The 15,958-nt window shown below is 31.5% G+C and overlaps 1 protein-coding gene and 1 long non-coding RNA gene across 2 annotated transcripts; one reads left to right on the forward strand and one right to left on the reverse strand.

Annotated features, from left to right (window-relative positions):
• LOC104752246 (bromodomain-containing protein DDB_G0278469-like) lies at positions 11,219-12,654 on the forward strand. Its single transcript, XM_010474337.2, has one exon. It carries the CDS (start codon positions 11,528-11,530, stop codon positions 12,359-12,361), a length of 834 nt encoding a protein of 277 aa, XP_010472639.1. The 5' UTR covers positions 11,219-11,527; the 3' UTR covers positions 12,362-12,654.
• On the reverse strand, positions 13,003-13,673 carry LOC109129601. Its single transcript, XR_002035890.1, has 2 exons — positions 13,356-13,673; positions 13,003-13,248 (listed from the first exon to the last, which is right to left on the reverse strand). It is a non-coding gene; the product is annotated as an uncharacterized LOC109129601 (long non-coding RNA).

Genomic DNA, 15,958 nt, shown 5'->3' on the forward strand with positions numbered 1-15,958 from the left:
GTAACATATGAGCTATTGGCTTCACCGTTGTGACAATATCTTCATTCGTACTACCTTTATACCCACAATCAAAAACATCAACATAGCGATTCGGGATAGAAATGAACAGTCCTACCCAATGGTTTTTATTGACATGGAGAACACCATAAATATCATCCACCTCTGTCCTCCATTTCTTTCCTGTTTTAGCAAATGCAGGTAATTCCCCACTAACGTATTCAAATGCTCCGTTAGGAAAAATAGGAAGTGCTTTTGACTCTAGAAAATCCTTGTAACTTTTGGACCAAATTGCTGTGAAATAAGCATCTGTAAAAGCAATCCTCTCACTTCTAAACACTTCTGGATTCTTCATTAATCTTAATCGCAACAAGTTCATGCCACTGTTAATATGCTGTTAAAAGAAGGACATAATAGATTATCATAAGAAAGCATAATATACTTGGAAAAAACTGAAACACGTTATTATTGAATGCAATAATAACCTCTTCATTTAGCCACTTTTGAGGAGTTCGCAGAAGATGAAAAAACTCCACGCCACTTTGCTAGGAGCCAATAAGGTATTCACTACAAGGTAACAAACGTTTACTTATTAAAAAAAATGCAAAAGAATCACTACATTAGTAACATGACAATCACATAGATAAACAACATACTTGTCCAATCGTAACCAATCGTCTAAAACTTTAAATTTTTGATCATCCACGGGTGCAAATGGATCATATCCATGTCCAACAATTGCCATTGACTGGTTTTCTGTTTTTGTGATACCTACAGCAGGTTGCGTACCTCGATATGGTGTTAGTAGAGACGGCCCCGACTTCGTCTCCCTTTTACTCTTCTCTCGCACAATTTTAGTATCATGGTTCGTTTCCATGATTTTGATTGTCTTACCGATTTTCATCTGTTTAAATGTCTCTATATTAGAAGCAGTGGGTTGAAATATCTTTACCGGAGAAGATTGTTGCGGCTGCTCGTTGCAGTTTTTTTTTGGGTCTCGTCCATCCACTATACTCTCTTCATCTGAATTGACCACTTTTTATCTTGTACCATTTAGTACATCTAAGTTAGCATGCATTTCACCCACATGAGTTTCTTCATCGTCGCTAAAATCTCTTAGCTTGTATTCTTTTAAAACCTACATATACAAGAACCATGAAATTAAATATTAAATAGTAATCCATGAAAAATAACACCTACGCGGTGTTAAAATTTTCATATTAAAGAACAGAAAAATATATCAAAACAAGATTCTTATTACTATGACTTACCTCATTAGTCTTTAACTTCTCACTTAACAATGTTATTTCTTTCTCGAGAAGATCAACTCTTAAGCGCATCAATTCAATGATTTGTTGCTGGTTTTTCATAGCCTCTAATTGAGCGTCAAGCACCTCAATCTTTTTTGTTTGTTGGTCGATCCTCAACTGTAATGTTTCAACAGATTCACTAGAAATAATTGATGCTCTTGAATCCAATGTCTTCTTCATAGACATTGTATCCACCTCTCTTTTACGTTTCAATGATATCTTTGTATCATCGTCTTATCTGTTTTCCTCTTCAGCCTTTCCACATAATTCTTCCTTTATGTTCTCTTCCAATTGTAAATCAGTCGAACCATCTTTCACCCAAGTAACAGTTTGCAAACTTCCTTCTTTGCATATGGCTTCAAGAAGAGCATCAATTTCCTTGTCAACAACAGCATCCTCCCAAACAGCAGAAGTTAAATGTTTGACTATAACTTTTTTGATATTATTCTGCAATTCAAAGTAAAACACATATTAATGTTTCTCAAGATGAGACAAATTAAATCAGAACCAATAATAAAATTTGTCTCAAGCTATGATAGATTAAATCAAGACAATTGTAAAACACAAGTAACAATATACATACCTCATCATTAACTACAATGGTATGGATATCAATGTTACTTTTCCCCTTTGTACCTTTGAACTTTAGAAGGGGAGGGCCATCAACATATGATGGGCGACCAATCTTTGTTCCGAGACCAGGAACAATTATGTAAGCCCATATTTGAAGCGCTTGTGTAAATCCATGTATCGTGTATGATTGCGCGTTATAATCGATTCGTTTCACAGACTCAATAAGCTGTTTGAAAACCATTGTACCCCAGGGATATTTTTTGAACTTGGGCAAATCAAAAACCATCTGAGCTAATTGGAGAACTAAGCCGCTTCTTATCATCATAGCCTAAAATCACATATGCAATAGATAAGTATGCAAACCGAGTTTTGTCGTCGTCATCTGACCAAGTAGCAACATCTTCACACACTCTTCTCAAATCATTTTTGCAGGGATTCGTCTTTCCTTTGATTTTCAACTTTTTCCACAATTCTTTATGCAGTTTAGCTTCTACGTCAACCTCGCAATCATCTGGAAAAGGTGCACAATCCAAAGCTGTGATCTCTTCGAACTCCGACAAAGAGAATCGAGCTGGTTTATCACCAAACAAACACCAAATCTCATATTTTTTCTTGCATACAAGTTGTTTCGCAAGAAGATATTCAACAACCTTAGAAGACCATGTGAATTTATTATCAACAAACCGTACGATGACTCCAATAGGAGATTCACGGATGTTGTTCCACACTTCTTTTCCAACTGCACTTTCCACATCTTCCAAAAAGTCAGTTTTACTGTGATAATTGATGCTTTTCTTGGGTTTTGGTTCATAACCAAGTGAAAACAAACGCAAAGGAAATCCTAAATTGATGTTTGTTTGTGCCCCCATCCTGTAAAACATCCATAAAATTAATAAATAATCAGATAAAGTGAAAAGTAGAATAGAATATATCCATAGATAAAAGTGTAAGAATTTAGCTGGATCGAGTTTGTCATTCTAGAAGTAAAAGAAGTAAAACCCCCAAGAACAGAAAACAGAGAACAGAGAATTTAATTGTTTAATAGAAGTTTTAATCTAAACAAGAACAGAGGATTCTATAAACGAAATCGGAGGATAGAGGTTAATAATTAACAATAACCCAGCCCAGAAATCCAATTAACTTGAACAACTAAAACTAGTCAATAAGGAAAAAAGCATGATAGAGTTTGTCATTCTAGAAGTAAAATTCCCTTAAACAGAAAATAAGAACAGATAACAGAGCATTGAATTGTTTAATAGAAGTTTTAATCTAAACTAGAACAGAGAATTCTAGAAACGAAATCAGAGAATTCTAGAAACGAAATCAGAGAATAGGATTTTATAATTAAAATTAACCCAGCCCAAAAATCCAATTAACTTAACAACTAAAATTAGTCAATAAAAAAAAAGGCATAAGAGATGGAGTAAGAGATCTTACGTTGGTAGTGATTGAATTTGCTGTATATGGAGAACAAGAGAAGGATGTTTCACGTTTTGAACCGGCGAGCACATGGAGAATGAAGAAAGTTTCTTTGACTCATGTTAATACCAAATTAGGTCTTAAACAATTAATATATTTCCATAAATATTTAGAAGGGAGATTTTAATTTAATAATTTTACAAAGAAAATCATTTGACATTTTTATTTTAAAAAGAAAAAGACAAAGGATAGTTTTGGTGTTATGAAAACTATTACACAAAAAGTAAGTTAGTCTAACAATAAAAATAAAATGAGGTTACCATGGCTAATCATTAATAAAAGTGGGTTATCATGGGTAATTCTCTCTAATAATAATATCAAGTACTTTTTATTTTTTTTGGTTTATTACATAACAAAAGAAAGAGAGAAGCAATGAATGCATCCACATGACAATTTATGAGATTCAATTGCCCCGAAATGTTATAGAAGTACTACAAAATTAAATTTGAGTATGTAACGCAAATAAGATCAACCAACACCTAAAATCTGAATAATCAAAAAATATCTAACCAATGATGTGAGGCAAAGAGAAAAGTCTCACTTGCAAGATGAAGAGATACCGTTGCAATAACGTTTATGAAACACACTTTTTAAATGTGATTAGTCATTTTTTTATGTAACAAAACTGAAAACACCATTGCTTTTTCTAGTATTTTTGTGTTCGGCTACGGTGGAAGTTTGTGGGGTTAGGTGGGTTTCATTGTTTCTCAAAGAACCGGTTTGTCGGAGTGGCTAGTTTTCTAGGAGATCTATGGCGGGTTCGGTATAACAGAGGATTGAGATCGCTGACAGAAACTGGTCTTTTTTGTCAATGATTTTCGATGTCTCGTTGTGACCGCAAAGCTGTGGATATTGTTGAACGCCAGATTTAATTCTTCGGCCGTTCTGCTTCCGACGAGCAGCATGATCCGAGCTGTTTTTTCCTTTTTCGGCGAGTTTTGTCGTTTTCTATTTTGTTTCTTTGTCTGGACCTTGGCCATGCTCATCAGGGATGTTTATCTATTTATTATTAATAATTTATTTTAATTTAAATAAATTAAAACTAAGAGCATCAATTTTACAAAAATTGGTTAAAGTCGTAGGTTAAGTTCTAGTAAATTCCTTTAAAGTCGTAGATTCGTGATTTAGTTTCGTGTATTTTATTAATTTTTTTTATCTTAATGAGTTTGTTAATAGATTAATTTGTTTTAAATAATAATTATATTTGAGCCGAATCTCCCAAGTCCTAAACTTATATGCTAAAGTGTCTTACAAGGAAATATAATCACTTTTTTTATTTTTGTGAAGGAAAGTTTGATATTCAAAACTCACATGAAGTCTTTCGATAGAAAATTATTTTTAGGAAATATTATAAACGCCACTATAAGTCATTTAAAATGAAAATCGATAATAGACTTTTCCACTCGGTTTTGGATAGACAAGTAGCTGCATATATATGAAAAGGCTAATTGAAATTGGTACTTGGAGTTAGGCATCATGAGAGATGTCACAGTTATAATAACTTCTATGAGAAGAGAGTGACTGTTTTGGTGAGTTAGAAATTTCTAGTTGAAGATTATATCGGAGCATATACATGCAGTTCTATTCCTTGGATGGATGTAGGTGGTGAGTGGTGACGTAGTATTGTGTTGTGGAAGCACTCTCCAAAGAGATAATATAGATGGTTTTCAGCCGCAAAGTACCCGAGAACAATTTTGTATCCAAAGGGAGCCGCCTTGTTATTTGTTTTCTTGCACGGAGTTCTCCAGTTTGATTTATAACTTGGCTCGTAATCAAAGATAATCTTTCCACATGAATGAGATCAAGCAAATGGTAATATATGTACAGCCATATCTTATATTGTAGAGAAGCTGACGAGTGGAGAGACTCTTCTTCCCTTGTCCTTATACACACCTATACGCGCGATCAGGTTGGACAAAGTGGGAGATCTTCTTAGCGTTGACGCTGATTCTAACTGGGACATCACATTCCACCAGCTTTCAACTCACCAGTTGATAAGTTTGACTTCATCTTGCTTGGCGCAAGCGTAATGTAAGATACCATTAACAGTTTCTTCTTCTGCCAAGCCTTCTTTACAAAATAACTAAAAACTCGGTTTGGAATCGGATGATCTCACATAGATAGTAAGGATTCCCTCTGCTCCAACCACTTATTCAAAGATGGTTTTGAGTTAGAATATTTCACTAAGTGTTTTTTTTTTTCTTTTCGGTTTTTTCCCTTTTACATAATGTACATAAACTCTCTTTGAGGATTAACTAACATTTGACTAAAAACACACCAAAGCTTAAGACTAGAAAACTACACTTACCTAATCATAGAGGTTTTTTTCAAGTATATATAAACTAATACTAAATATTTTGTAGTTTTTTTTCTTACATTCGTAGATATTTTTTAATCTAAACTTAATAATAAATATTTTGTTCTTCAAACAATTAAAAAATGAATAGTTACTGTATCCCTTAAGTTAAAATATCATAAATAAACATGTTGATATGTTAATTTTTGGATATAAGTTTATGTTATAATTGGATCAAAGCCAAAATTTCACAAACCTGATAAATTGGTGAAAAAAAATAATATTGGGTATGCTCAACACATATCTCTAACATTGAAATATTCCTCTCCAGTGTTAGAGTTGACTAGTAGGAAACAAATCTTGTATTTTAGATATATATCTCCAAGTTATATATATATATATATTAATATGTTCTTCATTGTTCGAGTTTAGAGGTTCAAATGATAACAACAGATGGAGAAGCACACAAAACGGAAACAATGTTGAAAAGCGGATGAAGCAACGAAATCGGATAAGTGGATCAAATTGGATGGAACATAGCGGTTATATCAGTTGAATGTCAAATAGTAGACAAAACAGACTAATTTTTCTTTTAAAGTATTTTGATAGCTAAAATGATGGAAAGATGAAAACTTACGAACCTAAACATAATATCAAATACTTTGACTTTCCATAATATATTAGCAATAGTTTTTCGAATGCTGGCATGTATTTTCGTCGGCATTATCTACTTCATCATGCTTAATAATGTCTTGATATTGTAAGTTTGTGTCTATGTAAAATCTTCAACAAAATTTGTGTCTATAGGAAATTTAAGGTGAATGTATGTTTGCTTCTAAGTCTCGAAGTATGAAACATGAAAGAATAAAAAATATGCAATTCCTAATATTAATTATCTAAAATCTATATAGTCCATTACTCAAGTGATAGTTTGGTAATGCTAGATCCAAAGATAATGGATTTGTCGAATATAATGTCGTTTAGGTGAATAATTATAGTAAATAGATATGGTAGTTTGGTTTATGAAAAGGAATCAGCTGAGTTGAGATGGAAATGAGTTAGAAAGAAGGTAATACCACGAGCATTTTTTTGAAAAAGGAATAGCTAGGTCTAAAAAAAAAACATGCATTAGTAAAGACATCCCATTTTAGTTTTAAGGAGGCTTCACCATTATTCAATAGAAGTACATAATAGACTAATCATATTATGAAAATAATCACAGTACCATATATGGTAAATATATATATATATATATATATATACACATACGAGTCTCTGAAGAAATATAATATAAAACATAACATGATTTTCAAACACTTAAAATACAAATAAGGTGTCTCATGTCTGTTATGAAATCATATACGATTTTGGTTATCTTCTTGGATTTTCATCTGAAACAAGATTTAGAATTTGTGTAAAATAATATTCATGTTTGATTTTAAAAATAAAGCTTATTTATCATATGGTAACATGCAAACCTTTTTTAGGATATTTTTGATATGGCAGAGAGACGAAACTATATAGTTTTCCATGATATTGAGTCGGTTCAAGTCATTAACTTGATCCGGACTTTTCCAGTCCCTTATAAATTAATAAGTTAGTAAACAAATAGCGGTTAAAATTAAGGAACAACATATTTTTATTGTATCTCTATTAGTGTTCTCAAATTATTACCTCAAAATTAATTCTTTCTCATCAATCAACTCGTTGATTTCTTTCAGTTTAGTGACCTTATTATCATCCTTAGTTTAATAATAATAATATTTAGTAAAATATATATATATATATATTATATTCTTTCAAATATTATATGTAATAGAAATTTTCATACCTGAATTACTTCATCTCTGCAATAAATATAGCAATAATTAGATTGACTATGTTGAAAACCCATATTTGTATATGTTTGAGTATAGATAATATTGTACCTTTCACACAAAATATGATCATTTTCAATGGAAACGTCATTATTGTTCATGTTTACCAAGTTCTTCACCGTCTATCAATTAAAAAAAATAAAGGTTTCACAAAGCAAACAAAAAAAGAGGAAAATAATAATAATAATGATAAGAACATTTTTAAAAATTTTAATAAAGAAAATTAATTTAAATAATTTGATACTATCTTAAATAAGATATTTTTTCTTTTTGACAAATCAATAAAAAAATGTACCTATATTTGGCAATGAGTGTTAGGCACACACATATATCGCTTTAAATTTGTGTATGTTTCAATAAAAAAAAATATGAAAAAGACTTTTACCAAGTTGTTGAATCATTAGAATGCTTAGAATTATTATTAAAAATAGAAACAAGAGAAAAGTAAAAGTCAAATCTAAAAGAATAATAGTTAAAAACAATTAAAATGAAAAGAAAAAATTTAAAAAACTATAACTCAACTTTATCACATAACTTTTTCATGATGTTGAAAATATCTTTTGAGTTAAATATTTTACAAGGGCATAACTAAAAATTATTAATCTGCTTAATTTCAAAAAAAAAATGTGTTATCATTTTGAGTTATCTATGAATTATCTATGAATTATCTATGAATTATCCACATGGCTGATAACATTTTGAGTTATCTATGAATTAAACCTATCAGTCAACTTAATTTAATAACAAAACATTTGCCCAATTAAATGTGAAAAAGATATGTGCAAATGAAAATTATATTTTAAATGATAAACGAAAAGTGATGGGTAAATCAAACCTTTACTGAGTGTGCTCTCCTAAACGCGTACATAAAACACGAAAGATAGCATAATTAGTTTTTTTAGTAAAACAAAAAGAATAAAACAAATACATGTAACTTGTTTTCTAAAATAAAAATATTAAAAGATCATACCTTTCTTCCCGTTCTTGTAATGAAATCTTGCGAAATTTATCCAAAATTTGACTGACGGATCTACCGCTTAATAAGCCAATAATGTAGTTTTAATTCATAAACACCAAACAAATAGAGTCTCTATTCTGGATTTCTTATATAATCATCATTTTCATATATCATAAAAGCAGTTGATTTACCATGTGATTCCTAAATAGCATGTGTTATTGTAAATTGATTAATTAATACTTGGTATATTGTATAGGTTCAAAATTAACAGAAAGAAAAAAAGAGAATCGAAAAAGAAAATTAACAGCAATAGTTTAGTTTAATTTATTTGTTCTAAGTTGCAAAATGATTGTATATATGGGTAGTTCTAATATTTAATTATTTTGGTTACAGAATAAAATACTTAAACAAAGATTATACCTAGTATGGAAAAGGGTTGGCTTATTGGTGGGAGAAACGATAATCATGACAATATCAATATCACACAACTTTGCCAATTCATATGCCTTCTTTAAAATCCCTTTCTTACGTTTTGAGTATTTGCTACTTCTCTCTTTTGGACATTCTATTCTTTTCAGTTCTATTTTCTTCCTACCCATTTGTTCTCAACTATTGATTCTTGTTTTTTCTTTTTTCTTTTTAAGAGTGTTCTCTTCTCATTATATAAATATATTGTTTGGTGAAAGTTGATCTTGGGCTAACTAAAGATTTGATTATAGCTAGGGGATCTTCATTAGATTAATGTGTTATTTAATTGCTATTATTGTCTTTAACACTTCTAGATTTAGTTTTACATATTTTAACTGATGCCATTAGTACCCTACATAACAAAATATGTTTATTATTATTTTTATATACAAATGGATGATCTTAGTTATATTTCATTTTTCCTTTTAATTTAATTTGAGTTGGATTAATATAAATGTAGCAGTCATTGTAAAATGACGTAGCACAGACAAGCAAGGTACATTTGAAACTGTGACTATCTTTTTATACTTTAACTAACTTTCTATAATTATATTTTCATAAATAATGATTGGATTACCTTCTATTATTAATTGATAATTAATTACTCTAAAAAATACATTTGACACTGTGATTATTATCTTTTTATTTTTACATACAAACTGTTGTTATCAGTCTCGGCTACAAATTGTTACAAACTGTTATTACGTCAACTCAACATAACGCAATATGGTGATCTCCCTAATTAGAAAAAAATCATCCTATGAAAAACTTTTTAGCCTATATATACTAGAGGCTGCACTACTGTCCCCTGATGCCAGTTCCATTATAGCCGCAACAAAGGCCTCGAATTACTGGCACCATGTGGCTAATACTGAAGAAATATGTAAATGCATTTTTGTGGTCGGGCTCTCCTAATGATCCCCACAAAGCTAAGGTCTCGCGGGACAAAGTTTGTTATCCTAAAAAAGAAGGAGGTCAGGTCTAGGTATTCGATGACTTTGAGACACATCCCGTGTATTTGACTTGAGTTTGATATGACATTTGTTCTCTTTATCGGCTTCTTTGTGGGTGACATGGACCAGGCACTACCTACTGACTCATGGCTCATTTTGAGAGGTAAGGGATGAGAATAAAGGTTCATGGATTTGGAGGAAGTTCTGTGACATAGCATTTGACTTTCTAAGATATGAAGTAAGGATGGGATGTATGTTGGCATGGTAACTGGTGCAACACGAATAAGTTGATCACTTTGACTCGACATTGGTCCCTCATACCTTGGTGTTTTACGACATGCCAAAGTAAAGGATGCAACAAGTAGCCAAGGATGATATGTTCGGAGTTTCAAGACACACCGATTTCAGAACCTTATTAAAAAAATTCTACAGCGGTCAATCCCTTATCCCTCTCTCGTCAGCAGATCTCGACCTGATCTTGTGGATGCATTCTACGGGTGACTAGAATTTTATTTTCCACAGCAAAAACATGGGAGCAGGCTTGAGTAAGGCGTGGCAAGGTGGTTTGGAGGCAACTCATTTGGTTCCTACAGCAGGTACCATAGTTTTCCTTCATATATTGGCTTGTACCATAGATAAACTCTTTACGGGAGTTTGAATGAGAAGATGGGCTTGCACGCAGCCTTGTGTGTTTTGTGGGGTGAGGGCTGAATCCCGTGATCATCTATTTTTTCCTTGTCCATATAGTGAATATTCTTTGCTTGTCTATACACTTTCACTGTATGGTTGTCACTTTCACCTTGTAATCTACAGAAGATACTAATTAACTTGATCATATATTTGTTAAATGACAGAAGAAAAATTGTATACTTATCCCATTTGTTTTTAAAAAATGACATAGAATATGATAATGTTTCAAACAAATAATATTTTTAAAAATCTCAATAACACCGCATAACTTTTTTTTCCAATGATCATATTAACAAGTTAATCCAAAATTATTTTACTCTTAAGATTTTTGTTTTTTTTCTTACTTTTTTTTCTTCCGAATTTGCATTATTTATTCACAAACAAGTTGTTGCAGTTGTAAATTGAAATCGTCAATCGTGCGTAATAAAGCTCGCAATCCACTCAAATTGGTCCTCCCATATAATAAAAGATAAAATGACACGTTTCGAGTCCTAACTCTACCATTGCCGGAACCGAGAAGACACTCTATATAGTAACTCCCAAATAACAAGCTTCGAGTTTAAAAACTGGTGATCGTAAAAATCACGAACGAAACATCTTTTAGTTTTACCATAAAAATCACTAACTATTCTTTCTTAAAAAATCCAAGAAAAATGAAAACTATATTAGACCAAACAAAATTGTAGTGGATGTGACATTCTAGAAGCATGTTCCACTTCTCTCCTTTGTCTTCCACCATCTCACTATTCATTAGGGGAAAAAAAACACACACACACACAACAAAGTTGGAAAAATAAGTGAAAACGTGAATTACCAAAACTACCCATAGTTCCCACAAGTACTCCTATTTGCTTTCCAGAAAAACCAAACTCTCACCCATTCTCTGCTCCTTTCTCTAGCTCCGAACAAAGAACCAAACAAAATCCATGTTAGACATGTCGGAATCTGTACTAACGGCGATGTACAGTTGGTTCACACCGACCGTACTCTTTGTCTTCCTCAACTTAATGATAGGCACCATCGCCATTAGCTCATCTTTCTCTTCCAAATCCAACGACCCAAATCAAACTCAGATCCAACGCTCTCCTTCCATGATTCACCGTCTCAAATCCATAAACTTCTCTTCCTTCACTTCTCCAGATAAATCTCATCTCGAGTTCCCTCCTTCAACACCTGAAGACAACAACAACAACTCTCACCAACCAGCTTCAATCGAACAGTATCAACCTTTCTTGTCTAGATCTCCTTCTGTTCTTCACAGAATCAAATCTTTCAATCTTTACAACTACATTTCTCAAGAACCCACCAATATAGTCGAAGCTCCACCACCGTCGGTGACCGTTGAGTCAAAACAAGAACAAGAACCAGAACACGAACAAGAAGAAGAAGAAGAAGAAGAAGAGACAAGTCCGAGTCTTGAAGAGGTTTATAGTAAACTCAATCTAAACCATGTCGCTAGGACAAAATCTGACACTGAACCAGCTGCTGGAATCATACCTCCGAAGCTTCCAAAGAAGATGAAGAAATCAGCAAGCACGAAATCTCCATTCTCTCACTTTCAAGAAGATGAAATCTCCGTAGAGGCTCGTCGGCCAGCGACGGTTAAAGTGCCGAGAGTTTCGACGGTGGAAGAAGCTGATGAAGAAGTAGATGCGAAAGCTGATGACTTTATCAACAGATTCAAGCATCAGTTGAAGTTGCAGAGGATTGATTCCATTACCAAGTATAAGGAGATGGTGAAGAAAAGAAACGACAAGTGAACAAAAGAAAACTCTTGGGGTTGTTTCTTAATTATGTATTAATTTGTGGACCTTTTTAAAAATTCTTAACTTTGTTTAGCTTTTCTTTAATTTCATCTTCACTGTAGATTATTGTTATCCCCCACTGGCTTTTTGTTGCCCGGAACTGTTTCTCTTTTTCTTTATGACAAGAAAAAAAAAACAAGAAAAGAGAGTTCGAGAATCTTTGTCTTTGTAAATGGCTGAAGGGTTATTTCATAAATTCGAAACCATGGTCCATGATTAAAGGTTGTTACGTGGTGGTGATGTTCTTAGATCTGTGGTGAGCTCTGGGTATTTGTTGTGTGGCTTAATAGTTACGAAATTACTTGTAGATGTTTTTTTTTATAAAAGCTTTTTAACAGAGTGATGCAGAGATTGTGAAAGAGAGGGTAGTGGCGTAAATTTAATGTGATGGTGCATTTAGTATGTACGTTGTGCTTATCCGTATTTGCAGGATGCTTAGGCTGTGAAGCACGTGGAGTTCAAGTGTCATGTCTTTTTATTGTCAATAAAGATGATATGTTTGGTAGACTGTATTTTTTTTTTTTTTAATTAGACGAGCTTTAATTGAATTTTTAATTTTATATAAATCGTCTACCTTCTTTTTTTGGGCAAATATAAATCGTCTACCTATAATTGATTTATGTCATTAGAAACATATACAGTACGTCTATAGTTTATATTTAGGAAATCTTATATTTTCTTATTGAACGATGATATCTTTTTCTTTTTGACAACAAAAGAAAAAGAAACTTCAGAATTTTTATTTCATATGATAAAGTTGTTGAAGAAAATGAACCTTTCCAAACCGTTTGGTGTCTAAGAGAGCAATGTCTTGGTACTCACTAGTTCCTTGATGGAGAACACTGCCGATAACAAAAAAAAAAAAAGAGAGAGAAAAACGATACAGATCGGAGAAAAATCAAAATTTAGGGAACCCAAAGTTGAGACGAATAAAATCAAGAAAAAAAACCTGTTGAGGGCTAAAGACCACTTGAGATCATCATCGATGATTTCCTCGTACCAATGGCAGTCATTCTGGTTAGGGTGGAGAGTTTGATTTGATGATGTGTTTTTGTGAGTATCTACGGTTTTCTCCATATTCAACTTCACAAACAGAGCACAATGGAGAGGTATAGTTTGGTGATAGACTGATAGTTCTAATGTTTCGTGATGGAATATCCGGGAGACACAGTCCTTTTAATTTATAGACTTCAAAACTCAAGCTCTTTTTGATAACTAGCTAAAAAGAATCTTACAAAACTCAATACTTTAATTTGTAAGAACAAGAATCTTCATCTTTTTATATTTCCTACAAAGAGTTTTGATTTTATATGTAAATAAATGGAAAATTGTTTTTACTTTGCTTTACTCTCATAGATTCTCTCATTAATTATAGCCATATTGATGTTTAGTTGATTTATGTCACTTTACACAATACCAATACATATTTATTTTGCTTTGCTTTACACAATACCAATATTTTTTTAAAATTAACATATTTTTTTTTTGGGTATAATTTCTACATTCATTTATGAATTCCTGAATAAAAATGATGTGGTTTAATAATATTGTTTCTCTTTTATGTATGCAAAAAATATCTTATAAACAAATGTCTCTATAAAAACCAATAAATATGATTATAATACATCATTTTATGTTTAGTTATGTGTTTTGTCATTTTTTATTTCAAATTATAATCTACTTGTCTAAATGAAACTTTTTAGATTAATAAATTAATATATGTATAACTATATTACAAATTGTGCCAATAAAAAGAATTGAAATGTGATGATGCTCTAAAAAATGTGGGGCTAAACACTATTTTACAATTAAAGGTGTATTCAATTTGACATTTTAAGTGATATGTGTAAAATTTACAAATCTTATGTTATTCAATCATGGATTTTAAAAAGTTTATGAAAATCCACTGTTATTCAAAACAGTTTATGGATTTGAATTTTAATGACTTTTAGGAATTCTGGAGGATTTGAGAGGATTTGTTTAGTTAAAAATACAAAAATCCAAATCTCATGGTTTTATGTGGGATTTGAAAGAATTTTAGAGAAAATCATATCAACTTCCCTAAAATCTATCAAAATTCCAAATTTTCTATATCCCATCAAATTCTCCAAAATCATGGTTTCAATACATTCTCTTAGGAATTCTGGAGGATTTGTTTAGTTAAAAATACATAAATCAAAATCTCATGGTTTTAAGTGGGATTTTAAAGAATTTTACAGAAAATCATATAACCTTGCCTAAAATCTATCAAAATTCCAAATTTCATAAATTCCATCAAATTTTCCAAAATCATGGTTTCAATACACTTTTTAAAGAAAATTTGGAATTTGGATTAGCTTTTTAATATCTTTTGATTTTATTTTCTTTTGGTGGTAAAGCTTTTTAGATTTACATAACAAATGACAATCATGTCTTTACTAACAAAAACTTTCTTTTTTATTTTATTACTTTCTGTCTCATTTGCATTTCACAACTATTTCCTGTCTCATCACTTTTCCTTGCTTTACATCCAATACGTGCGTCTTGCTGTATGTATACATATTTTTCTTTATTTTTTATTAACTTTAGCAAAAATATGATTTATACATAATTGGATTGGATTAATCATAAAAATATTGTTCAATTTGTATGATATAGAAAAAGTATATGGAGAATAATTATAGCACCTATCATAATGAATCTATTGTACAGAGACTTGTCACTGTATAAAGCTAAGAAAAATGGATAATCTTACAAAGAATACACTTAGAAGATTTTTTTTTTTTGTCATCGCTCAACATGCATGAGCTTTTTTTTTTCTTTCAATAAAGTTACTTACACATTAGCGTGACCTTTATAAGTTTCGCCCATAAATACCATAAGTTAGAGCATCTCCGATAGTCCTCTATTTTTTTCTCTATAATAGAGATCCTCTATAATAGGGGTGAATTTTACTCTAATCCACCTCTATTCTCACCTCTAAAATAGAGATTACTATTTTTTCTTCTATTTATAAAGGAACTCTATTTTTTCCTACAAAGGGTTCTCTAAAACTCTATTTTAGAGGTGAGAATAGAGGTGGGTTGGAGTAAAACTCACCTCTATTATAAATAGAGGAAAAAAATAGGAAAAACCATTGGAGATGGTGTTAGGTGTTTGACTCCCTTGTATGACAAGTGCATTTGCAGAGGGACCCATAATTTAAGTTCCAGTTTTTATAAGATTTACATATGAAAATATTTAATTATTCTGAAATTATATAGAAATCTATATCTAAAAGGCTCTAAAAGTATATTTGTAAATTTTATTTTAAGGCCCAAAATTAAGAAACAAATAAATAGGCCCAAATAATGGTGTTGCAAAATGAGTTCCTTTTTTTGTTTGTTCTATCGTTTGGTAAAAAATAGGATTTTTTTCTTGTTATTGCACCGGGTCATGCAGTTGATTGAGCCGGGCCTGGAAATGCCCCCACTAATATTTTATGCTGGGTCAGTCAAGGTTAGCTGGATAGGGCTTCTTTTGGCATTACGGTTCGATCTGATTTCACTTAAAGTGAAAGATGATTCTTCTAGT

Source organism: Camelina sativa, chromosome 16, assembly GCF_000633955.1.
Source record: "Camelina sativa cultivar DH55 chromosome 16, Cs, whole genome shotgun sequence".
NCBI lineage: Eukaryota > Viridiplantae > Streptophyta > Magnoliopsida > Brassicales > Brassicaceae > Camelina > Camelina sativa.